Below are 27,579 nucleotides of genomic sequence, written 5' to 3'. Positions count from 1 at the left end.
CGACTCCATGCGGCCTGAGGGGGCCTGAGCCCCCTCAAAAATTCGTTATAGGTGTGAGGAAAAAATGTGTCAGGCTTGTTGATTTTCCCCGGAGTGTCCAGAAATCGAGATTCGAGTTATCAGGGTTCTAATGTTGATCATATGACTCTTCTAAAATGCTTAAAAAGCTTAAAACTCACTACTTATAAAATTTCTCGGGGCAAGATCCCGATTTGGCCCCCCCCAATATTTTTTGTAAGTCGGCGTCCCTGGTCCAGAGTTATTAAAGCCGTGTCCCAACTCGTTAGCCATTAGGCATCATGTATTTAGCCAGCCAGATTCTGGGCAGCCAACCACAAGGGAGCATGAATTGGGACATCCTTACGCAGGTGCTGCCATCTACTGGGCACTAGGCCAATGCCAAACAAGATATATTCGGAACGATTTGAACAGATGATGAACAAAACCCACCCAATATTGTTAAAATGTGATGTTTAAAGTGATTTTGAGTTTTAGGTGTCGGAGAAGAGTATATGATCATGATTTTAGTATCTTAGACAACCTTTTTGTTTTTTCAATAGACAAGTAGGGGTATACTTTCAAATTCGTATTTTTAGTTCCGTATTGTTTTGTTAAAGAGGTAGTAGCTCAGTTTGTGGCGAAATGTAAGCGTATATTCCTTTTAATTGGTTCGTAATACTTCAACAGTCTCTCAACCAAGTACTTTTTCGATATTGCACAAACTGTAATTATTGTCGTTCAGTTTTGTTCGTGATCCTTGAATGATGACTGGTCACTTAATGAGTAAGTGGGTTAATTATATCCGTTTCTCGTTATATACCACTTCATTGTACGAATATAGGCGAGCAGTTTGGCCAAATTTGCGTAATTCACGAGATTCGAGGTACAATGGCGTTTCCGTTTCACTCGCAACTTCGCCTTCAGCTGTTTCCTTGCCCGCGTCCTCTCTCACAATTGAATCAAATAAGGAGACAGCAATGGTAGGAAAAGGGCCAAGGAAATTTCATTTTCTGCTCTACCTTGATTGACCTGAGATTATAAAAAAGTACGCAAATGGTGCATATGAAATGAAGGAATTACCTCACAACTTGAGTGAAGTCAGAGAAAATGATTTAGCCTTAAGTTTAGCCTTCACCCGCAATTGCATTTTTGATACGGTTTTCGAGTTTAAAAAAAAGTCGGAAGAGGTACACATTATTTTCACCGCAAGTGAAACTTCCAGCGTGAAGGACTATGAATTGAGGTGGGAAATTTTTTAATATCATTCATTATTGCAGCTTGAACTAGCGAATAAGCCATATTTTCTCATTAGAATTTTCCTTAGAAATGTAAACCCTGCCGATCAGATGATGCGATACCATTCACATTAATTAATTAAGAATGCATTGGAGGAAAAAATTGTTTTCCCTTTTTTCCTCATATTAATTTTTAATTTTGCTCAAGATATTAGGTGAGCAAACTATAAATACTTGGGTTATTTTTTTTATAAGACTATAAGTGATTGTATACGAGTGATTAGTGGCGGGGGCTAAGGGGGCTATAGCCACCCCCTTGGACATCCAATTTGCACCAGATAGAATGGTAATTTTTGTTCGGACCCGAAATACTTTTGGGATAACACCCCATACTTAGCCCCCCCTTGTCCCAATCCTGGATCCGCTACTGCAAGTGATCACATGATAATACACGAAAGGTGCCAATGTATTGCTATATAATCAATTAAATGAGTAAACCTATATTTCTTACAAATTTTTGATAGCTAGTTGCATTATTTTCTCGTTTTACTCCAACAATTTAAGGTTTGCATTATAATAGGTCAATTGTTCCATGATACCAGCATAATTACAAAAGGTATTTTGGTTTTGCAAAAAGGCCAACATTTTCTGTAACAAGGACAGGGTAGAGTAGGAGGGGAAATACGTAACAAAACATATATTATTTTCACTTCAAGTGATACATCCAGGGTAAAGGAGACCTATTAAGGCAGGTGGGAAACATTTTTATGGCTGGCCTTAATGACACTGCAGCGAAAGCGGCGAGCGCTATGGGAGCATGAATTGCCAAAAGGCTACTTTGTTCGGGTCGTTGAGTTCTGCCCATCTAAGCAAAGGTTATGCGGGTGAGAATAAAAACACGCCGAAGAAAAGCAGCTCCTATTGTCTCATGGTGGTGCATTACTGTTGCAACTCATACGAGCTATTGCCCCATCGAAAAGCCACCACTCGCGCGAGGCTATCCTGGGAGTTTGGGATGAATAATCTTTTGAGCATTTTACGGATCTCCTCGAGGGAAGTGGCTACGTAAGCAAGCCAATTGAGTTTATTGAAGGGGGCAATTAAGTTGCGAGGGTCAGGGCTGAAAAAGCCTGTGAAGACAATTGCATTGCTTTGATGTGTGAAGATGGGCATAATTTTATGCGTGTTGCGCGTAAACGCGCAAAATTATCTCGAAGTGCGACGTCTGTGTGTCAATATTTTTCTTTGAAATTCGTTAAAAAGTCCGTTATAAATTCCTCAACTCCTTATGGAGGTTTATCAATTTTATATTTTAGCTTTACATACGATTTAAAATGTATAGTTAACAAATATGATATTCAAATTGTGTCGTATTTCTATGTTTGCTAGTATTCATCTGCAATCCCATTTGGCACTGCCAGTCAACGAGTTAAGCCTGAAATAAACACAATAGTAAAGGACGCAAAACTATTACTTCTCTTAAGAAAAATGTATCCCTACGAGACTGAGAACAGCGATCACTAGAAGCAGGCCAGGATTTACCCAGCCTCCAGAGGAGCCATCAAAGGTAATGGCGCGATATTCTCAGGGGTGATGCGTCTACACAAATTTATTCCTGCATATGTTTTAAATAATTATTCAATGTTAAAATAACCATAAAACGCCATAAATTACTGCGGGAAAAATTGCATATTAAATCCTAAATTTATTTTATATTCACGAATTTTAAAAAATTGATGCATACATCAAAAAGTTTATAAAAATTTAAATCGGTGAAATTCAGTTTAATTATTATAATCAAAACGTAACATGAAGTCAAGGGACGACGGTTATATGACTTCCCCTGAGGAGCCAAACACAAATATTGAAAGGGAATATTAATTAGAACATAATGCTTGACCTAACCACTTTATAAAACCATATTTCCCATAATTCCATCTGTCTACACAAATGCGTTTACGGAAATCTTGGTTCAGGAGATTTTGCGATAAAATTTAATTCGTATAAAAGAAGAACTGCAACTATGACCATAAAGATATTGTTGTTCCATGAAAATAACAAAGGATTCCATGCATAATTGAATTCACCTGTAATTGAGAACTCTTACAGAATTTTCCAGATTTAGAACTAAATGACACAAAAATATTTTTGAATTTAGGCCAGGTTAAACGAACCCAGTCAATTATGAGTCGCGACTTCCGGAAGTTGAGTTTCGATAAGCTTATGAAGGGCAGCGAACCTCAGATTATGTATGCACAAGAGCGCACTAGGTTACTAGGTAATAACTTAAGACTTAGGCCAGCATCATAAACATCAGTATTGTTATGATAAATGGTAAAAGTTAGCTGATGAAATCCTTATAAATAGCTTTTATTCAAATCCCGACACTCCATTTCTTCACTAGCAACTACACTTAAAGGAAATAAATAATGGCAATAAAGAACCTTAAAAAAAAACAGTATCGTCTTAGCCGGGAAACCAGACATAAGATCATCACATGATCAATGATTTAAACATTTCTACCTTGTTGCTACGAGCAGAAGCCGCAAATCTCGATTGTGTATAATACCTAACTCAGAACTTAAAACTATAGAGAGGGAAAAACGTAAATTTTGGTTAGGCTTACCTGTAGACGAATGGTCCAACTTCCTGCAGCTTAGGTTTCGCACCATTGTTGAGGAATTCGTCGGCGTTCGTGACGTTGTACACGTAGATGGACATCATCGGCGTCACAGGAGGTTTTCGCCACCAGTCGAATGTGTGCGAGCCGTTCCTCAAAACGATTTCCTGCACACCAAAGAGAAGTGGTCAATTAGAAAAAACAATCATTCAACACTTAGCGCTAGCCTAAAAAATAGGCAGAAGATCATGCTAAAGTGTAGAAATATTGCTATTTAGGTAAGAGTACGCTGCTTTTCTTATTTTGTATGATACGTAACAGAGAAATCTATGATGAGAATAATGGCTCTTGCTGAAATATCCATGATTTTAATTTCATAACATGTTACATGTTTCTCAAATCGAGGAAATGTAGTAAATTATTATTTACAACCCATATGCAGAAAATAAATTAAGGCACATCCTTATGTACTTCAATATTATTTGCCCAAACATGATAAATGAGTGATTTTTTTCGCGTTATGAATACCAAATGCCTTTCGATTGAAGCATCTAATGAGTACTACCGACATTTATGAGAACTGAGGGACGTCTTTGACAAAAAACATCTTAAGTACACTTAATAGTCTCAAATACACTAAACTGTTTCTTTTTCACTAATTCGGTTAGCGATTTCCTGTACTTTATGAATATCTGGATGATATGGAATCATTCCCACTTCACACAAGGCTGTCAAGTTATACACCCCGTAAATTTGAATTATAACACTTTTCAGGCCACTATAATTACTCTCTTGAATCACGGTGACCTAGTTCGTTGGATCAGAGTAAATGCTGGCTCAGATGAAATTATCTCACATCGCTTAATCCGTAAAGGGGATAATTTAAATAATTTATACTGTTCATGATCAAAAACGAAATTATGCCGGATTATAAGCGATTATATTGGCTCTCAGACATTCTGGATAAAGCTAAAAAGCAGTTTTTTAAAATAAAAATGTCTATCTTTTTCTCTTTTTTTAGTCATTTGGTACACTGGTTTCGAAAAAACTTGAATAAAATTGATATAAATAGATTAAAATATGGGAGCGGTAAACATTAATGAAATTAAGACAGCCTAAAATTATGAAAGAAGCATCTTTGGATTTAACATCCATAGTCGATAGATTGGGTGATAAACAAAATCATGGCAATAAATTCGAAAACGAAAAGGTTGAACAATTCATTCTTACCAAGAGCGAAAGAAGACCACAACAGACTTCACCGCGATTTAAAATATGATCTTTCGCCTGAGATATTAGTAGATCGGCTAATTTATTAATCTAATTATCGAATAAATTTCTAATAGAACTAATAGGTCGATAGTTACGCAGTTTTTTTTCTATTACCTATGTTTTTGATGCGAGTAGATCAGGGTTTGAATACTTCCAAGAGTAATGAATGCCTTAGTTGGTGACCGCCTTGCAAACCCTTGCAAACTATTTGGACTACTCATTATGGCAGCACCTTGATGTACCTTTATGAGTGGGAGAAATACTCATACCAAGTCTATAATACTAGCTGGATCGCGAATACTCTAGTAGATATTGATGCAAATAATAATAAAAAACTAAAGGATTTTTCCCCACACCATACCGTAATGATAATATACACGAGGGCCAACATCCCATCGGTAAAAATAAGTTGCCACACAAACTGTTACAAAAACAAAAACGGCCTTTACCAAACTTAGAAGCCTCATTTAAAAACGACTGATATTAAAATTTTACACGAGTCACTGGAGCAGCACTTGCATGCAGCGTGGTGAACGCAGGAGAAATAAACTCACCCGATGCCAAACACTCATTCATGTTACTCGCAGGGAATCATGTAATTGGAGATATAAATATTGAATAAATACCGAAAGACCATTTACCCACACCATACCGTGATAATGATAAAAGGTAGAGCCAGCATCCCATCTATAAAAAAAAGGTAACCGCCCGAACAGTTGCAAAAACAATAATGAACTTGACCAAACTTGAAAGCCATAATTTAGAAAAAAAGAGCGATATTAAACATGCATGAAAACATAGCGATCCAAGCGACCCGTGATGTCCTTGTACCAGTTTCACGCCTCAGAGGGAACCGCTTCAAGCCTTTCGCAACGAAAGTGTCTACGAAAGCGACGAGTCAGTTCGGAAGGAACCGCTGCCTTCGGGTTATCGCGTGCGAAGATTGTCGCGCTCCCGTGATTCAACCTGCTCTTTCCCACGTCCGTCCACTAAACACGAAACAATGATCTCGCACGGAGACAACCCCTAAACAACAACTACGTCTTTTTACGAGGTTAAAGAATGACGCGAAGATAGGATCTCGAATGCATGCAAATAAGTTATTCAACCGCGGGAGGTTTTTTTTTCATTCTCAATGCAGTTATAATGCTCCGCGACCCCAATGATATTGCGTAGGGGAGTGTAACACATTTAATGGTGGCCTTGAGAATGCACGGTTCAGACACATCCTATTGTTTTCCATTTCGTTCCCAGGCACTGAAAACGACATCCTTTTTGTGTGCGTAGCCGTTAATTTCCAGTCCTGCAGGATGGATTGATTGGAAACCGAGGGCAGCTTACGAAAGCATCAATTAATCATGGGTAAATGACTCTTTTCGGGTACATTGCAAAATAATGGTACATTACAATTTTTTCAATCGAGAAATTTAGAAATATAATGAGTTTCGTGAATTGTGATTCAATTGTTCTTATTAATTACTATACTTATAATGAAAATTAGAAACAATTAGGATAAATTTGCATTTTAAGAATCTTTAATCAAAGATCACACGAGATGCATGAATAGGTATGCTTAATGTTTCAATATTGTTCACCCGTAGTTGTGATTAAAATATTATTCTCAACGAAAATGTAGTCAGCGTTTCAGAAGGTTTTTTTCGGTAAGTATATTGGTAATGTATGATGAAAATGATGACTATCATTCAAAATAAGACCACTTCATGAATAAACCATTGAACGGTTTTGAATTTGAAATTGAGAATTAGATTAGAAGTTGGATTTTCTTTATCACAGACTTGTTAAATGCATATTCCACGTATTAAAGTAATCACTGAACTTATGTTCAACTCAGGAGCTGGTTTTTTGTACAAGCACTTGATACTTCCAGATGTAATTAACAGTAAATTTTGAGTTAATAACAGAATGTCGTGGTCGCAATTTTTTATCGAAATGGCTTTAATTCGAGTAATTTGTGAAACAAACCTTATTCAATTAGACTCAATCATTAACTGTAACCATTAATGCCTAGGCACAGCGTTTCATTATTGAGTAATTAATAGAATAACTTCACATCTACTTTTTATGATGAAACTTAGTGATACCTGTATAGTATATATTCTAGTGATGTCAGTAGTTTCCGGCAACGTAAAATACGTATATATCCTACTCTTAGCTTTATATGTCAACTTTTGCTCACATTAAAATCATATTTTCTTGTGATAGTATAAAAAATCTACAATTACTCACCCTGACGAAACTATTCAACCTTCATTCTTTGCCTGACTGGCCGGCCTGATTTTCAGTCATAAACTTAAACAAATTATTATTTATAGTTTTGGACATAGAAATCCGTCTCCAAATAAACGTATAATAAACGTAAAATAACTCCAAATTAACGTATCAGGAAATAATTAGAAGTAGACGATATGAGAATAGCTAGATAATAGAAGAAGGCTTTCGGGAGGAGATAAAAAACACAGGCAGGGTATTAGGAATACTTGGCCATGCAGCCAGAAAAATATTTAATACTGACAAAACTCAGGAAAATGAAATCGAACACTGTAAAAATAAACAGTTAAGAACTTAAAGAATAGCCATAGACATGATTCTTCTTTGTGAGAGATAGTAATAGCAGAAATTGCGAGGTAACTCTCAAAATATTTCAAAGATTCGTTTTTTATTTTGAAACAGACATCAATTTATAAAATTAGAAAGAAGAAGAATAAAACGATACGTAATTAATCGTAAAAACAATTCATAACCTTTGAAAATAAATGAAAAAATTGTAAAAATTTTTACTTACGCTGTGAATAAATGCTTTCACCCATCCCGTGAAGAAAACGAATATTATGGCGCCGAACACTATGAAGAGTAGCGACACGAATACGACGAACCCTGAAATTAGAAAAAAAGCAAAAATTATAAATATAACTCACAATAGGAGAGTATTAAATTTTTACCGCTGTAACTACTAAAATTATAAAATAAAACCTTTTTCAGCGTAATTCAGTATTTGAAGGCAAAATAATTTTAGGGTACACTTGGATGTTTGAGAAAGAGCTTGGTAAATAAAAAAATGGAATCGCATCATATTTCTGCAATTCAAAATTTCAATAGCTCATTTATCAAACAATATCTCAATATATAGTAGCCAAAAAATTACAAAAAAAAAAAATTAATGGTAACCTAGGTTGTGGCAATACCGTAGAAACCAAATATCAATAAATGTATTCAAAGTTTAGAGGTATGTCAAAATTTTTTGTATAATCTATTCTGTTCATATATATATGTTTATATATATATTTCTATAAATTGTATTGTTTATAAAAAAACCCGATTGCTCCTTTTTTATGTATATATATTGTATATTGCCTAATTCTCTGCATTTTATATTGTTTAACATTTTTTATTTTTTTTTCTAACATAGCCCTGAAGATGTTTTTAAAATAAAACGAAACGTTGGCTGCTAACTTTTAATTTATTGACCTAAACTCCAGGAAACATCATTTTATATTAAAAAAAAAACAAATTGAATCCTAAAAAGGTGTAAACGCAGCATTAATAGTTCTTGTATTAACAGAGAAATCATAGAATTTTTCATGAAAATATTCGCCTTGGTCATGAAAAACAGGACCAATGGCACATATCATTTCAGGACCATTTTTTAATTTTACTTCAAATATATTCTTTAATTTCACTTATAACTTCCAATTATCGTCAATCCAACTCTCTTCCGCTGTCTCAGAGCTATTATCTCCATTAATAGGAAGCATCTACAAGGTTTGAATTAGTCCTTGTTGGAACAAACTTTTTTCGTATCCGTGGGAACATTTAAGGCGATCGGATGCCTCAACCAGACAAAGGTTGGCTACTCCACGCAACCATCATCTGTTTTTAAGGACTTTTGACAGCTATTCACATCCTGACTCCTATTAACAATGGAGAGGCTCAGGAAATATGGCGACTAATAGTGATCAGATATGTATACAAGGAATGTCTCGGGTTGATTCTGATCTCGAAGGTCAAATGATATTTTTTAAAGCACAATAAACGGCTTAACTTCTTTGATGGTCCAAATTCTTTTGCAGATAAGCCTTACATTCCTCATTTAATGCCTCCAAAAAAGACTCATTGAATTTTTTCATGAATTCAAATATAATATAATTGCCAAAGAACATAAAAAATGATCTTACAGATTTACGTTAATAGAAAATTTGGGTCAAATGTATTACATTTCAATAGAAACCAATACCAAGCTGATTACAGTAGGTTAATGGAGTAAAGTTTTTTTATACTATGTACTACTCTTAGAGGAGCAACAAACGCTTACTTTGCCGAAAAAAATTAATAGCAATAGTATGACAGTAAATTGCAGTACTTCTAGTCCCAAGTATTTAAGCATCTGAATTATAATACTGAAATACTTTAATTTTCATGATTTTTATTGATATAATAATAAATCATTGGAAAACAGCAGTAATTTTAGCTTTAGGTAGAATACCCTGCTTAACTAATAACTCATGAACACCATACAATTCCAATTCATATGAACATCCAACGTATATCTAAATTATTCTACCTACAATACAACTATTATACAAATTTAAATAAATTTCACAATACTATAGGCTACTTCTTATCCTTCCTATACTGCAGAATATGAGTACTATAAAAATTAATTGTTACTGATATAGCCTTAAACCTAATAAAAAAGTATTGAGCCAGATTGAAGTTTTAATCCTTCTTGTTGGCCTTAACCCCCAATGATCGCCAAAACATGCCGTTCTCTGCCCGACTTATTATCTTTGTTCTCCTGCTCTTCCACCTTGCGAGATAAAATTTAGCGAGCGAAGGTGAAATCGTTTTCCGTTCTAGAACCCATGCTGGGAACACGGCCGAGATGGATGTTCGATACCATTAATAACTTTCTGGTGAGAAAATGTTATTTAGCCCACTTATTTCAAGCCTTGTCATGCTTTCAAGGTGACCTGGGATGATTTTCATACCGGGGACCTTGAATTCATCTGCAAGAGAATTACAATTCGTGGTGGATAGAAATCGTCCAATAATACTGATATTTATACATGATTGCGGTTTGCATGCAATAATTTACTAGGTAATTTTTTATTGCGATCTTTTACAATCCGCAGATTAACCTGAGTACTATTTTTTTACTTGTTAACTTTCGAGAGTAAGAATTCTGATAACATATATAAGCTTCAATGCATGACAAATAACAAATTGTTCGAAAAATTCTTAATATAACGTGAGAGTGGTACCACATGACTGGCTACAAAATGTAGACCATAGACGATTTTATTCACTAATTATTGCTGATACTGTACATTTTCCAGGACTGACGCATCAAAACAAAAATATCAAGAAATGAGACTCTACTGTGCCTCTTCTAACATTTCTTTGCATGTTTTCTCCTTACTCAAGAACTCCAGTGAACGTAATGCGTCAATAGCCTAATTATAATGTAATTTTTTCCACATACAGACAAAAGTACTTTCATAGTCTATACAAATAGAGATTTAAAAGGAAATTTCCAATGTACACTACGGTCTTTGATGTGTTTATGATATGACACTATTAGTTGATTTTCGATTAGTAACAAATGAGAAGAGCTTCAAAATTTCTTTTGGAAATTCATAAATTCTTATGACCATGAGAGTAAGCTCGTTTTTCGGTGAAATTTCTCAGCGAAATTGCCTTCTAGTGCTTTTTTTCGCAAAATCAACAAGTTTTTTCAGTGCTCTAAATGAACGAGTGCAACCAGTCAGAATTCCAATAACACTCGGTGCATCGTGTAGCTGGCAACTGAATGCAGCCAGCAAAAATCACTCCAAGGTCGCCCTTCGGGTATGATCTGGCGTCGAGAGCAAAACCGCGAGATTCTCCCGCACTGATCACTGCGACCACTCGGAAAACTATTGCACGCGCATAAAGCGATGACCTTGAACCCTCTCGCGGTCCTGGATGCTTTGCGCAGCATTCTTATTCCGCAGGTAAAAGATATGAACGTCAACCTTTCCTCTCCACTTCACAATGCCGGCTTTTAACCTCTTATCCTTGGAAAAAGACTTATTTCATCACACAGAGGAACAGGGAGTGATAAATATTATTTTTTCCCCGCAAAAACGTTGTTTTTCAACAGACATAAAACCCATTGGAAAGGAGATTGCTCAATAAATGTCGAGAAATAAAGCGAATGCGATAGAATGGTTAAAAACAAAAAGTTTGAAATGATTTTTAATGTTATCGTCTACTTTTTATTTAAACCTAAAAAAAATAGACTGCATAGTATCAGATTCAAGATGCAGGATGCAATATTGCAAAAATATTAACTCCCTTTAAAGAGATAGCCATAATTAAATCTACCGGATTAAATTTTTGCATTAACAAAATACTCTATCTTCCCTATTTCCTAAAAACGGATAAAAAGTATGACTGGAGCAATGAAGGATAAAGTGAGTTGACAAAAATCTTTTTTTGGTTCCGTAAGTATGATTTATGATTGATTCAAACAATGAGATGCAAATATGTGTGGCTCCGGTGATATTTTTTAATTCTCAGTCTGAAGGAAAATCACGTAGAGGTGAGGATGAAGTATAATGCCGTTAGAGAAAGAAATAGAGTCAAAGAATCTTATTAAAAAGTATACGTTTAGAATACAATATTGGAAATTATTTCTCAGTGTGGTCAGACATTGATCGGTTTCGTTTTAAGGATTATATCTATGATGGAACCCAAATGCATTAGATGGAGAGGTCGTATCAAGGAGGTAACGCGATGGTCGAGGTGATTTATTTTGAAAAAAATAATATCATTTGTTCAAATTGTTCGCCTCTGGAAATCTGATATCTTAGGATGCCCCTCTTTATTGTGGTTTTAACCCTGTCACCAGAATGATGTGTTAAGACTGCAATCATGGATCGTGCGGATGCTACCAAGAAGAGATAATAGAAGATTTAGATACGTTGCTGGAATCTGTCAATAGGCCATCAACCGTAATTAAATGAGCAGAGATTGAGCCTGCATCATGATAGAGGTATTTCGACAGCTCAAAATAGTATAAATTACAGCATAATGTATGATTTATAATAATAATTATCACATAACAATTTCACATCCTTGAAACAAACAAGACATTTAACGCGTGAATTATATTAGATAAAGGGATTTATATGTATTTCATTGGTATCAGTAATTAAGAGTTGACAAGGTCGCTTATCAGGCAGAAAGAAAAATAACGACAAGAACCATCAATTATTAAAGATTTAAAAATTAAAATTAAATTGATTCAAATATAGGATTAGACACCTATCGGAAAATTTCAATATTGAGAATGATCATAATACAATGCTTTAAGTTGTGAGTCCTTTACGTTGGAATTTTGATATTCCATAAGTGCTCCGTGAAAATGGCTTTTAATTTTTAATTATCATTATTATTATTATGGCTTATAAGTTGGAGTGCTTATTTTATTACCATAATTAAGAACAAGTTATACAATTACCTCTCTTATTTCATACCTTTTTTTTACAAATATTTCTTCCACTATTACAATTATTGTAATATATTTTTTAATCACCCTTAATGGGGCAAGTAACTCAAATTGAAATATGACGCATACTTCTTAGAGCGCAAGGTGTACTTTCTATTCTTAACACGTATAAAATTCCTTCTCGAGTGTTGCCAAGCTGACTGAGGTCGCGTTTCACAGTGACGTACGGCGCAGACGATAGTAACTTTCTTGGGTGTCATCCTGAAGAGGATAGCATCTGTGTGCCGATGATTATCCCAACTTTCATCGCGTGTCATTGAGATTGTCGGCTGTCCAAAGACGAAATGTTGCCTTCCTGTTCCATTATGTACAGTTGACTCTATGATTGTATGGTGTCTCTTCCGGAGATTTCAACGTCCGCAAACTTGCTGACATAAAATGAGGTAGGAGAATCCAACCACGAAGTGATCGAGCTTGTTTTACCAACTTACTCTGATAAAAAACACTTCTTTTTACTGCCATCGCAACATTTTACCGAAGTATGATAGGGTAGAGAGTCACTGCAGGAATTTAATGACTAATGTAAAAATCACTATTACTCGTAAAAATTTTCCCAAAATAGATAGCACAAATTTTCTTACGGGGTACTTTAGGTAAATAGACTACTTTTTCTGGTCTAAAATCATTTCAAATTTCTAAATCTACAAGAACCGGAGCGGTCTGGACTCGTGCGTCAATTGTAGCATAAATAAAGTGTTAGTTTGCTTAAGCAGGCATTAGTAAGTAAAAATTAGTTCAACGGCAAGATTGTAGACTTCCACTTAATAACATATTCAATTAACTTTATAAACAATTTGTTAATTCTCACCAAAGCATGGAGTTGTGGTTATAATAGAACTTTCAAATGTTATTTTTACTCGTACTTTTTTGATGTTTTGAAATACAGTAACATAAGATGTTTTCCTTCGGGATCATTTCATTACCAATAAGCAATAAAGCGGTTCGCCTTTCACACATTTTCTACATTTTATTCCCGTAACTACTCATTTCCATCAGTGGCCAGCGAGAAGGAAGGTCGTATAATAAAGTGCTATAAATTGTTAACTAAAAACGGAGATAAGTTATAACCAATGAAAAATATTGAAAATGCAGACGCTAATGGTGCCATCCAAGGGCATCAATATTACTGTCTAATTATAAAATTCACAGTATTTAGTCAACGACGTCGACAAAAATTATAAACAGCCTGAAACTTACCTCTCGTACAATGACACCTACATCCGAGGGCATGACCAATAAATATATTTTAGAATGTATGAAGTGAGGTTTCTTTAACTATTCCACGAAATATACCCTCAAAACCTAAACAGAACTGAATGGATTTCAATTCAAAAAGGAAGTCAGAAGATCAATCACAAATATGTGTCAAGTCTTTGAAATCGTGCTCAACTTCTATGAAATGCTTTTTGGAACACAAAAACAAGTCGCTTCGCACGACTGAGCAGTGACGTAACAGCTTCGTCTGCGGGAGCGACGATAAAGCGAAAGAAACGCACTTCAGGGTGAGCGAATGGATAGGGGGCGGGAGACACGACTACTTCCGTATTTTGCCCACAGATTTTGGGTCAGTTTTTCCATTGATCTCTACGCTTGTCCGCCATTTACTTATGATCGGGTTTTGCAAAACTCAACCATGTGAACAGTAGGAAATACCTTTTTTCACATTACCTCGATTTCTTAGGGTGTAAAAAAAACAATTTTAGGGTTCTATAACATGCTTCATTGCACAAAAGAAACGCCAATGTATCATTAAGGAAGTGTTTTAAGCGCCATGGGAAATAGTTTCCAAAAACCTGACACAAAGAATCCAAATCATAGCCTGATATCATTTTCGAAGATTAGAATTTAAACGTATCGCTGGTAGGTTAAACGTAAACGCGGAACAAACATATTTTTCCTTATGCAAATATCAGTTTTGAAATAAAAATAAACATTTGTCCGTGCATAATTGCCGTAAAAACTTATTTATCTTCACTTTTCTATCATCAAAATATAATTAATTGGCAATAACTATGTCGAAATACGATATCTCAGAAAAACTGATGCGGTAGTCTGAAACTCGGCTGGAATACGGAACATTAAAAATATGACTGTATGGTGATTACAGCGATTAATTCTCTATGCATTCTCAGCGATACAACTCTATGCATTAAATAAACATGCCACGTAGAATATAAATAATAAATTACGGAAAATTATCGTTTCTGACGTCATCCCCCTTGGGAAGTCAAAATTTTGCATAAACATTCTTATAGAGTTGGCCTTCATTGAGCAGAGGAGAAACTATTTTTTTTAGTTTTAAAGCAAGCAAAGTATATGGATTCTTGAATTCATTAGATTCCAATGACATTATAATTAACTAAGTTGATAAAGATGCCTCAAATTTAAAATAACCCAAAAGATATTGGCCGTCCATCAGAAGATTTCTTAAAAAAAACAGCATTCATCTCTCCACTTCGAATTTGAATACTGAATTTTCCAATTACGGAACTCCAATGGAAACGCGCTGTATTGTTACAATAGCACTGACCTTCAACGTTTCCCTAAGCAGTGTTATCTAAGTTACGCTATCTCCTAAAAGGTATTTGGTAAGGGAAAATAAAATTTTGCCTTGGCGTAGTAATTATTCGAACAGGTCAAGTCGCAGATGTTTCGTCACAGCTACTTTGCATGGCTCGCTCCATTCCGTTCCAATGGGCTGTACATTGCATTATGGCCTTATCAGACAGGTGCTCTACCTGGTAACCCTGGCCTGAGGACTAGGAAAACACTCACAAGCTTGAGTGGAGTGACCGTCGCGGTAATCAGGAGGAAGTCGTGACTTCCTTAAAACTTGACGTAATCTCCGGCCTTCAGCTCGTCGAGTGCCCAGTGAAGAGCTAGGTACTTCGGTGAGTTGAAAAAGGGGTGTCATCTAACGATTGCACAAAGAGTCATCCGTGAAGGAAGTGGACGCATGACTTAAATACGTTTCGCCAAGGGCGTTTTGCAAGGTTAATGATATTAATTACACCTTGTTTTACCGAATGTTTCTCGCTATTTTTTTATAAACTAATAATGCTATAATTGTTTACTATACTATAAACATTAACTATAATTTCTTTTAACCAAGCATTTTTATAACTGCCACCATCTAAAGTTATTGCTCTTAATAATATTTCTTTCTTTTATTTTTGCTGGTAGAGAATTCAAGCATGGAATTTTAATGTAATAACTCACTGGAACTCATCTCAAAATAGAGTAGTTCAGCAAAACCTTGGCATATTTCCAATGAATATAAAATTGGCTTGTTAAAGCTTTCATTATAAAATAATTATACACAGTCTCTGAGTCACTCAAATAGTTTTCAATAAAAAATGAATTGTTTTGTGTCACTGGGTTCAATTTTATTCATACAAAACTTCACGCAACAAAATTTCGACGCATAAGATGGCTTCCAAACCAAGAAAAATCGTAAATTGGCTTGTAAAGACATCTTATATTCAGGTGAATGAATAACTTTTTAACGCATCATTTTTAGTCTGAAATCGCAGTAAAATAAAAGGCATAAGATTTCAGGTAAGTAATCAAACCATTTTATGACTGTGTCATTTTATATTTCACCAAAAAAATTAAAACCATTGCAATAATTATAAGCAACCGGGTAGATTAGATTGCTTTTGATACAAGATGCAATCAACCTAGTAATTTGATAATGTGAAGGTCGATACACTAATTTAGAAACGCTTCCGAATTATTAAATGTCCAAATTACCACTTTACAAGGTTTTTGGCTACAACGTGGTATCTATGAGTGCTTTGAGTGACTCAGTGAAAAAAAGAGCATTTCAAGTAGCTTGGCCATTCTAAAGGCGATTCAAAATGGCGGAATTTACTCCGCAGGCCTAGAGACAGAAAATGGGACGGCGAAAGTTCATGCGGAAGTTCTTGAAGGTGAAAATGTCAACTTAGCGGCAGATGGGAAGACATATTCCGGAAAATGAATATACCTCTCAAGCAACGAGAGGAATGAGGATGAATGTTAGTTAAAAGCGTTTAAAATGCATCCAATGTCTTCCCTATAGAAATATTTAATGAAACTGGTTGCTCGCACCGGTAGTAATTAGAGCCATTGGTGTAGGCAGCAAAAAATAAAAAAGTGATAAATATGCTTTTTTGCTATTTATATTGCAAATAGGTAGAAGCCTTTAGCAGTATACGAGGTAGACGATTTGAAAAAAAAGAATAAAAACCTTGAAAGAAATTACACGTAACTTAAAAAGAATAATTGAGGTTGGGTATAATATTAAATTAAGGAATTTGAAGGATGAAAGTGTGATTATTTGACATTTTTTTGGAATATTTGTGACGTATATTTTCTGTTTTTTTAACTTAGGTATGGAATAAATTTGAAACTTGAAATGTTCAGTGTATAAAAGTAACCTTTTTCAACTGTTGCCTGATCTCAAATTCAAAAATTTGTTACGGCATTTTCACAAAAGTAAAAATTTTATGTATACTGAGAAACGGGAAATTACTGTCAAGTCAAATCTTAATATCCTGAAAATATCAAAATAATAATGTAAGTTGTAATTAATTGAGTAATGAAACGCCGCGGCAGACCATCACATTCTCCATATCGTAACTTAGCCTCTGCCATGGTGCATGTAAGTTTTCTAGTACATTCAGCAATAAAGTGACTTTGCGCAGTCCTTTCGCGAGATCGGTCGTTTTTGCGTTGAATTTGAGGTAAAATTGAAATAAAAATACGCTTTTTCTCCGCCTTTAGAACACACATCTTTGCTATTCGAATCCAAAAATGAAGTTATTACGTAAAATCTGATACAAATAGGTCCCTTGAGCAGTGTTCGGACGAATGTTCATGATAAAATTAAGGAAAAAATCGCTGATATTAGTACGAGAGCGTTACGGTTTCCATTTACGGCTTTGAACCCTATGAGAAGGCGTCTTCGCTATATCTTCCACCTCAGATGAACTTCTTTGGGTCACCTTAAGACCGCACTTTCTCGCCAAACACCAAATCAAACACTTTCGCACACGCATTGGGCGGAGTAGAGCCAGGAGAAATGGCACCTCAATAGTTTCGCCAAATAGCTTATCGCGCTCTCCCTGCCTGACCCGTTTTCGCCATGGTCGAGTCATCGTGGAGAGCGAAAAGGGGATTTCGACACAAAGCCACGTGCGTGGGACTCGCACGAGTGATGAATAAAGCAGCGAACCGTCACAGCACGTTTAAGGGACAAGTGTATTTGATCGGATTATTATTTAGACGAGTGACTGAAAGACCGACCATTCTGATTGAACATAGGTGGTTATGGCAGTCACATTAAAAGTTCATAAACAATAGTCTCGATATTTGGAAGAGGTGACCTTAGATTTAAGCCATGACAATGGAAACGGAAAGGACGGTGAGAGACCCACGGCGTTCAAGCAATGTTTGCATTGTCCCTTATGTGTACCATTTTTAGTTCCTTGCCACAGTAAAAGTATTTAAAATCATGCGAAGTACTTCGGTCTCTGCTGAAGAGCTGGGACACACCTCTTGGCAACTTAGATTCAAAATATAGTACACTAAATGGGAATTAAACCTCTACGTCACTCAGTTCCGATGTCCATCTTAATGGAATGAGCAATAGAGGGTCCCACTGGAGGAGGAAGACCAAGAAAATAATACAAGGAAGAGATAAAATCAGTTAGTCGATTATAGACTTTTAGGTACTTTCTTTGGAAAGAAGAAATATGAATGGCCCCTATTGTTAAGGGTTGAGGAGAAGAATCAGAAGAAGAGATGGAAATTCATAATTTATTTCCACGTAATTCCACATATGAATGATCGGGAGGAAATCTCAAAATTTATATCCCAGATGATATTGAAGTGGACGTCGTATTTCTAAAGATCCATTGTATGGTACTCATTTATTACCGTAGCTACTTAATTTCTTTCCATTTCTGTTACAAGCTCACTTTCAGCAGCAATAAAACAAAGTAATACACTTTCATTGACTGAATTGAGAAAACAAATATAATTTTGGAAAGGAGACGTTGATTTTTTTGCCTAAATTGGACATGAGATCGAAGTTCAATTTAGACTGGTAATTAATAGAAGTAAATGATTTTACATCGTTTTAATCCTTCTTGTACAAATAAAAAAATAGAAAATTGTGGTTCATTAAAAAAGAAGCCACAATAATGCGCACCAAAATATTAGAGAGAACCGATTATAAAGCTATTCAAAATAAAATCCATAAGAAATTTATTGAAGTTAAATTGACCAAACCTCCAAAATCCTAAAAGCAGAAGCGTGCTTCGACAATAATATCTACTATTTCCAAATAAGGTGCAAGAATGATTAAGAGCAAAATTATTTGGGGCATAAAATGCCACGTATTTTTGCAACCAGCCAATAAAACAATTTTATTTATTGTGGCTGATACACTCCCGTCACCCACATATCAACTGCATTGGACAATGCTTCGATCGTCTGACCATTTTAAAGGTCTGAGAAAGTCCCTTGGACTGTTGATTAGATTGTCAACTGTCAGTTAACCATCCACAAACGGCTATCAAACGATCACTAAGAAGACATCAACCATCACAACATCGATGCATTACTTTATAAGAGAAAATTATATAAAATCATGAATAGTATTTTCATCGATAATTGGTCCACCAAGGGCTATATGAGATATGGAATTCGAGCGATATCTGGATGCTGTCACTCCTAATATCAACGGTTCCCCTAATTCTTCGATAGGTGACATAGGAGTGTTTAACGGTTGAAAGGCGCTCAATATATTCCACATTATGAGGGTTTCTAACTTTTTGGGAACAATGGGAAGAAAGAAGTCGAAGTCGGAGCCTTCTATCTAAGTCACCGTAGAATCACTGATGTACCAAACTATCGTTGATGACTTCGATTGATCGAAACAAAACTCACTGTCTCCTCAGACCAGTTTTACGTTTTCCACGCCGTTCAAAACCCCTTTTCATCATCTCTTCCCTCGCTCACCCACTCTCACTTTCTTCTCGTCAGTGGAGAGGGCAGCCCGGTCGCAAATGCCTCCGCAAATTCCCCCCCCCCCCCACCGTCTTCATCTCAACCCCGTAGTCTTATCCATTTCACTCACACAACTTTCTGTTCCTCTTCCGCTGACCACCTTCCTTCGTCACTCCTTGCTTTCTCCCAGACTTGCAATGGCATAAGAGGCCACCGCATTGAGAGTTGTATTATGGCGCAACCTTGATTTCTTCTTTTGCAAAAACTATAGCTCACCGAGCACCGGAAGCGAGTCTTTCCTTACAAACCGCATGATACACCACCGTTTTAATTTCGCGGTGCAAGTAATATACGCATTTTCTCCAGAGCTTTTTCATTTTATCAACTATTGCCAGACCATTAAGAATTTTCGTAGAAGTTAAAATTGCAACCTAAATTAGTATACCCTAAAATCTCATAGAAAATAAATTACGATAACAAATTTCTTTCAATATTTGGATAGATAATTGGTGTGACAGCTAAAATATTAAATATTAATATGAAAATAAATCACGCCATCATTTTAGTACTGGAAGATTATATTTTGGCCGGAACCTCTTGGCTATACAAACGAAAACCGTCCCTAAAATCTCGTGGAAATTAAATAATGACGAGAAAATTCTTTCAGTTTATCGTTATGGTATTGGAAAGATAGCTAACATATATTTGCGGATTTCTCCACAAGGTACACTTCGACCTGAAGACGCCTGGTGGAATCCTGGCGAAACTGTCGTCACCTCTGACCACGAAACGCGGCGATAACCCGGAAAGTGGAGAAATCCACAAATTCTGTGCGCCACGGAAGACTCCGAGACAACAGCTAACATATATACCTACTATGAAACTAAATTTCACCTCCTCCACTCCCTACCCATCCATCTTGCCAGTTAATGAAATCATATAAAAGAGCAATCCTCAACCTTCCATCCTGAATATATCAAGATAATCCCTCGGAATGCAGTCGAGCCCAAAGCATTTGGTATGCTTGCGTACGCACCGTGGTCCGAGGATCGTCTCGAGAGCGAAAGAAAAACATATCTTAAGGGTGATAAAACTTTCACTCTCTAGAATCCGCTTGGAAAATTGCATTTGCGGGCAGCATGTATGAACACTTGCGCCTGCCGTTTCTCTCCCGAGTCGCCCTTTAGGTTTCCAGTTCCGTGCACCTTCCGGCTAAGCTCTTGGTCGTCTTGGGATGCCCAGAAAAAAATCACGCACCTATGTTCCGGTTTTTCTGAGAGAGAGATTTCTTCCTCCTTACCGCGCCTAGCTCACGACTGTCGTGACTATTCCAGTAGCTTGCTTACGTGAGCTCTACCGGTATTCGTCTGCAAGCTCAACAGTTATTTCGTTACAGGTTACTGTAGCTGAAACGGTAAGCTTGGGTCTTTATAATATTCCCCTATTTTAATATATATACTTTATATATTTAATATATATATTTTTTAATATACATATAAAATCAGAGGTAAGGAAAGAAAGGGATAGGAACATGGAATATATTTTTTAATATATATATTATTCCCCTATTTTCACCGAGACTGAAAATTCTAGGAATCATGTCGCCTACGACCAATGAAAATCGTTTCTAATACCTAAAAGAAAGCGAGTGATGAATGGATTTGTTTTTCATTTCTCGATAACGCGTTGGCATGCTTGCTTAAATATATGGTTAAATACCCAAAAACGTTACATAAAAATTTTACTTAAGCTAATGCCTCGCTTTAAGCTGGGCTGATTTTTGTGCATTGCGTCTCACCTCAGAATAGTGGGTGCAGGGTAAGAGTTACATTTAATATTACGGCACGAGCAGAGAATGTAGTCATTAAGAAAAATTAGGTAGCTAAGATGTGACGGCAATGTATCTGATGAAATGAGCTCACGAGCTGAACCAGACTGATTTACTTAAGCCAAACGTTATAAAATTTATTTTGATAGGAGAGGTGAAGATGGCGCCGTTTAAAAAGCTACCAAATTGCTTATTTGTCTTCCTCTACATTTTGATATTTTTCATTTCAATGCCTAATCGAGAAAGTAAATTTAATATGAATAGGGTTTACAGTATTGGAATAAACATCATTTACTTAATACACTTGCTTGCCATTTTGACTCAACTAAATTCTGAAGAAAGTAGCATTAGGCTTGCCGGAAAAACAAGAATAATAAATGTGCAACTATGCCCTTCGTTAATGTAACCTTAAATAAAAGATATCATCTTCAGTAGCACTTATGCTAACTGATGCTCCTCTTGAATTAAATAAAGAAGTAATGCTAAAATCGAAAACCAACAACAATAAACCTGACTCATTCTCACTAGAAAAATATAATTTCAATGCATACCACTTGATTTTCCTCAAGCATGGTTTTTGGAGTGCCTAATGGTAACAGTGTAAATCAACGGCTGGCACTCACGAGAAAAATTCACATCATACACGCCGAGAAAAACTTAAACCTCTTAATGATTGACGTTATTGGCGCAAGGCCATGGTCGATACTTTACCAACTCATTAAAAACAAGAAGAAAATTTCTGTCATCTCATTCTCTTACCATCAATTAGGCAGTTAGACCTTATGAAAAAAATTCGACCCTACGCCTGTTTCAGCAAGCTTTCTCCATCATCAGAAGAAACATTTCGCAAGTAGAGGGGAAAATTTAGGCGGCACATTGCGAGTGAAATTAGATTTCACGAAGCCAAACCATGCTGGTTGTCCCATTTTAGGAACATTAGTGAAATAAATGTCCTTCATTTCCACAAAATAGACAGCACAATGAATATGAAGATAAAAAATTTTCTCGAAAAGACATTTCGGATAGATTTTATACGTCAATAAATTTTAATCTGACTTTTAAGACTGCCAAAAAAATATATATATCCGTTTCTCTTCTGAATTCAACGACTCAACCACATCTATTATATAAACCTCGGGCAAAATACACCAAAGAGATAAAGAGAAGAGAGAAAAAATAAGTATTATAAGAGAAAAAAGAGTTTTATGAATGCAAAAACCAAGTATTGAACATCACGAAAAGCGTACTTAAATCACAACTAAAGAAACATGCTGGCTAACTTACGATTGACAAAATGGAAGAAAAAAATTCAAACTAAAACGTAATTAGAGTGATCATCCACTATCCCCTCCAGATACTCCAAATGCAAATTAATAATTTAAGTATTCATCGATCAACATGTTTTTAAATTTAAATACTGGGCAGTTCTCGATTAGAGTTTAAGGAACTCTCAACTCCTGTGATAGTTTTCTGAAACTTGTTTTTTATTTCCCTATGCGATAATATGAGATACCTAATGATGGGCGCTTGGTTTGTTCTCAAATCAGAAAGAATGTTACGAAGTTAAAGAAAAACAGGACATGGTCCCATTTGAATGCATTATTTCAAGCATCCCAATAATTCGCCCCTATTCACCACTGCCAAATAATTACGAGTGACAACTCGTCCATAAAAAAATCTTCCAAAATTCTTCGTAATTGTGCTCGTAACACTTTCTCAGTAGGTCGCCGAAAATTATGTCAGTGCTAGAGAAATTAATATTCTTTTTCTGCGCTCCTTTTTCAGTTAAATACTTGTCTCATTTCTTGTACATTTCTAAATATAGGTACGCATCATTAGAGCAAGCAGAAGGATTGTTAATGTGTGTTGGAACAAACAGTAGCGAAAATTGAATTTTCCACGCTTATTACCTTCAGTGGACAAGTTATTATTCACAACAATGAAATAAGTTAGTAAATTAGCATTTAGGAAAATATGAAACATAAATCTTAGATATTTATTGGAAAAAAATTTCGAGTGAAAAATTTACTTTCCAAAACTGAAAAGACCAAAACGAATGCTTTTGCCTGGAAATACAAATAAAATTCCACCCCTTTCAAATGCAGATTTTGTCCAAATCTTTTGCCACTTTACTCATGCCATATCCACAATCATTCATCATAAGTAAACTGAACGTATTCAGTCGTAAATGGTGGAATTTCATAATTAAGCATCATATAATAAAAACACTTAGCATATCCCAAAATTAATTCTTATCTTTATATCTATTACAATAAGTATTTCATAATTATTGTCTACAATATGCAAAAAAATTTGATTTTTTTTATGTAGTAATAGGTATGGTATCGGGGTAGAAATTTCCATATCTGAAATATTGGCTATTAAATGTTGATAAATTTCCACTCCATATTCCCAGAAAATTTCCAGACGATATATTAGCATTTTCAATGAATAACTTAGGCTTTGTTTTTTCCACAGAATATTTTATTAAATCACGACCATTGTTTAGACGGTTAACGTCATCTTCTGGTGAGAAATACAATCGGTTAACCGTCTTAAATTCTATAGGGGTGTATAAAATTTCAGTGGAAAAAAAAAGTTTAAGTTATTCATTCAAAATGTCCAGCAAATTCCACAGTATCGCCGGAAATCAACAATTTTACGATATATTACGTTTTAAAAAGTAATTAATGCCTCAGAAGCCAAGGGAAAAATACGGCCGATCAAGCGGTAGAGATGAGTCCCCTTGCAAAGAGAAAATGAAATTCAATTTGGTAGGGCCTTCAAATCTCAGCCTACGTTTTTACGCCGTTTGTAACAGAAATCACGAAGCAAACTCCTCTGCAGACTCGCCCGGGTTTTCCCCCTTTCTCCCTCCGATTAACGCCGTGCGCCCCTATCCCACAAGAGCTGCGTAATCGAATCTAATAGCTTTTTTCGACCACTGCTGCTCGAGGAGACAATCCTCCGACGCGGCGGTGGTGGTAGTGTTCCCGGCGAGCGGGCGCGTTGCTCGCGGGGAAAGTTGACCCACTTAAGATATAACTGTCGGGCAGGAGGAGGGGCGAAGGAGGGAGGGTGGTGTCCTTCTCCTTCGGGACAAGTCAGTCATCTCCTAACAAAACGCTCCTCCGTATCTTAAGATTCTCTTCCACAAGCATTGGGTGACGCGGAAGCGGGCGAGAACCACCTCAGAGAAAATTCAGGAATTCAGGGTCTCTGTTGCTTAAGTTATTTGTCATCTGCCGCGTACAAAGGCGTACGGCAGAGGGTATTATGAGGCAGAGGGCAGTTTACATATAAAAAGAAAATTCTCAAAAAAACCACGAATAGCATCAATTAAAGTCCTACAATATCACTATGCAAATATAATGCAAATAATACTGTGAAATACAATGCAAACAATACTTGAATAAAAATTATGCAAACAATATTCCATCATATCGCGCCGCCAACCACGTAAATCTACATCTACGTACTACCTCGCAAGCCGCTTATAAAGGCATATGGCAGAGGATGTTAGACACCAGCCGTTTACATATGAAAAAGAAAATGCGCAAGCAAAATGATGACTATAATAGTATTTATTAAAGTCATTTATGGTTCAAGGTAAAAAGCAATTGCCATTACTATCCGTTCGGTAAAATATATCTCTTAATTTATCGCTTCTTTCGGACCTGAAAACAAAGCGGGGCTCTAAGATGATGTTCACCGTGTCGCTGTTAAAGATATCTTCTCAATTCTCATCTCATCTATTCCCAATTGTTCAAGCAATCTCAGCCTAGCTCGCAGCCTCCAAGACTCCAGCGACTCCCATCCTATTTCGTTCAACATCTGGGTAACGCTGTAGATGAAGTCTTTCTCCAACGGATCCCATATTCTCTCTGCAACGCTGTCCGTACGCCCGTAGCTGTTTTTGATGTGCCGCGCAGCATTACTTAAATTTTTTCATAATTTCCGCTCGATCGATTCTTACCTAATGTATCACTAACATGGATAACCATGAGACAAAATTCTGTTTTTTTTAAATAATGTTCATGCATAACTTGTTTAAAACGATTATTATCGCCTCAAAATTCTCAGGGTAGATATAAACGAAGACGATTTTCAACATTTTCCTGCATCTAAAATTTGTTGAAAATTTACCTTAGTATTTTTTTTCCATAAACGTGAATTTTTGTAGTAAAGGCAAGTACTGATGCATGCCTACTTAACTTACCCACAAATTTCCATATAATATCTTACGCTTAAAACATATAATACGTCAGGAAACTAATAACTGTCTTAGTTTTTGAGTCAGGGGCTTAAAGTCATTTCAGGGCAACTATATTCAGCTCAGCCAAACTCACACCCTTACTCCGATCTTTTACGCGAAATATTTCTGGTATTTTTCACTATATTCCTCCCTTTTCTTTCCTCACTCCTACATTTTCTTGACCTAGCCTTTATCCTTCGCATATAAGCTGCTGTAATCTGCTAGACCGATGGAAAATATTTTAAATCTAGAAGGAAAAACGTTGACTATAATCGGAGATACATTGGTTCAATGCAGAGTGAAGTGTTCATAGATACGCTTCCCAAAAAAAGCTTCGACTTTCTTCGAACGCAATTAAAGCAACTAAAACAAAGGAAAATGAACTGGCCTGCTTTTCTCATGCCTCATGAATTTGGCTCGCCAATCCACTAATTTCAAGGAAAGCTCTGTACCACTAATTGAACCTACTTTTGATTCGTTTGTATCGGAATATGTGGGTCAAAGTAGAAGAAAAGCATTCCTCAGACGTATTTCATGAAATTCTCTTTCTTTTAGCTCTTTCTATCCTCCGCTGCTCATCTAAAAAGCTGACCAAAAACTTTATCTAAGACATTTTAGGTATTGCAACAAATAAAAATGTATCGTCATGGCTCTATGTAGTATTTTATTTCCATTAAAAGGACTTCAATATCATAGTTTTAATTAAGAAACATTTCAAGTAATTTTAAGAACCTCTCGAGGAATAGTATTGTCAAATTCCTCAAAATATCAAACATCAACAATATTTACAGAAAAGAGTGAAATTAAAATGAATATCTGAAATGGAATTAGTAAATTAATTATGTGATGAGGCAATAAATTTACTTCTAAAGAAACAATTTTTTAGTATGTTTCAGCCACATCATTGTTTTAAGGCAATCAAAGTCTTTTGCTTTAAATAACATCATTAATGTGATAACCACTCACAAATGAGCACGGTAACTTACCTAGGCAAATTTACCACTCGTTTATCATTAATCGTCCAAACAAATTTTGCGCAAGAGGGTGAAATGTCCTCCCACCACCCAATTATCAGATTTTGCCAGTGTATTCAGATCAAACACTTGTCTCCAAAGTTAGATTCTAAGGTACTATTTAAGGATCCCTAGCCTTGCCTTGTCTGACCTTATCGACCTCAGTTCTCCTGAGTAGGTACGGTTCCATACTTCCGTCTTCTGCCACCTTTGAGAAATTTCACTGAGCATAAAAAACGCCATTTGGAAAAAAGCATTAAATTCCCGACTAGGTAGCGTAGGTATATTCCCATCACCCCACAGTCCTTCACATTTTCTGTTTATTCGTTTGGCTGTCCCTGGTGACACCACGCTTTTTCAAGGTACTCCTCACATTCAATTAAATGCAATACATGCGCATTTATCCAAGAATAGGATCCTAATTCAGCGAAACATTATTCCAAATCCATGCCTTGCATACCTTGGTTCCTTCCTTGCACGGGTCTTCATCTATCTTTCTTTGTATTTGACTAACCTTTTGGTACAAAATTAACACCATTTGTTACAGGGCTTCATATTTCGCGACTTCAACTGCATGTACGACCCCAGTTCTTTTTCCAACCAGTAGGAACAGTATATCCTTCTCCCACACTAATGACTCTCATTTGAATATCCTTCTCATTCTTTTAGCCTTCCCGACAAACGTCAACATTCATTGAAGAGTACTCAACACTCGTCAGACTCACATCCTTGCAATTAATAACCCATACTTCGCCAAAACTTGCTTTAACAAACTTATCTACCGTTATGA

At 36.0% G+C, this 27,579-nt stretch overlaps 1 protein-coding gene across 2 annotated transcripts in view; it reads right to left on the bottom strand.

Annotated features, from left to right (window-relative positions):
• LOC124154319 (scavenger receptor class B member 1) overlaps positions 1–27,579 on the bottom strand; it is a 213,080-nt gene that overhangs the window by 37,716 nt on the left and 147,785 nt on the right. For both annotated transcript variants that reach the window (XM_046527981.1, XM_046527980.1), the window contains exons 2-3: positions 7,931–8,022; positions 3,862–4,022 (exon numbers count right to left, since the gene is read on the bottom strand). In XM_046527981.1, the coding sequence (XP_046383937.1) occupies positions 3,862–4,022; positions 7,931–8,022 (253 nt within the window). The remainder of the gene's footprint in view (positions 1–3,861; positions 4,023–7,930; positions 8,023–27,579) is intronic.

The sequence above is a fragment of the Ischnura elegans genome, chromosome 2 (assembly GCF_921293095.1).
Source record: "Ischnura elegans chromosome 2, ioIscEleg1.1, whole genome shotgun sequence".
Lineage (NCBI taxonomy): Eukaryota > Metazoa > Arthropoda > Insecta > Odonata > Coenagrionidae > Ischnura > Ischnura elegans.
This window is presented reverse-complemented; position numbering and strand designations above follow the sequence as displayed.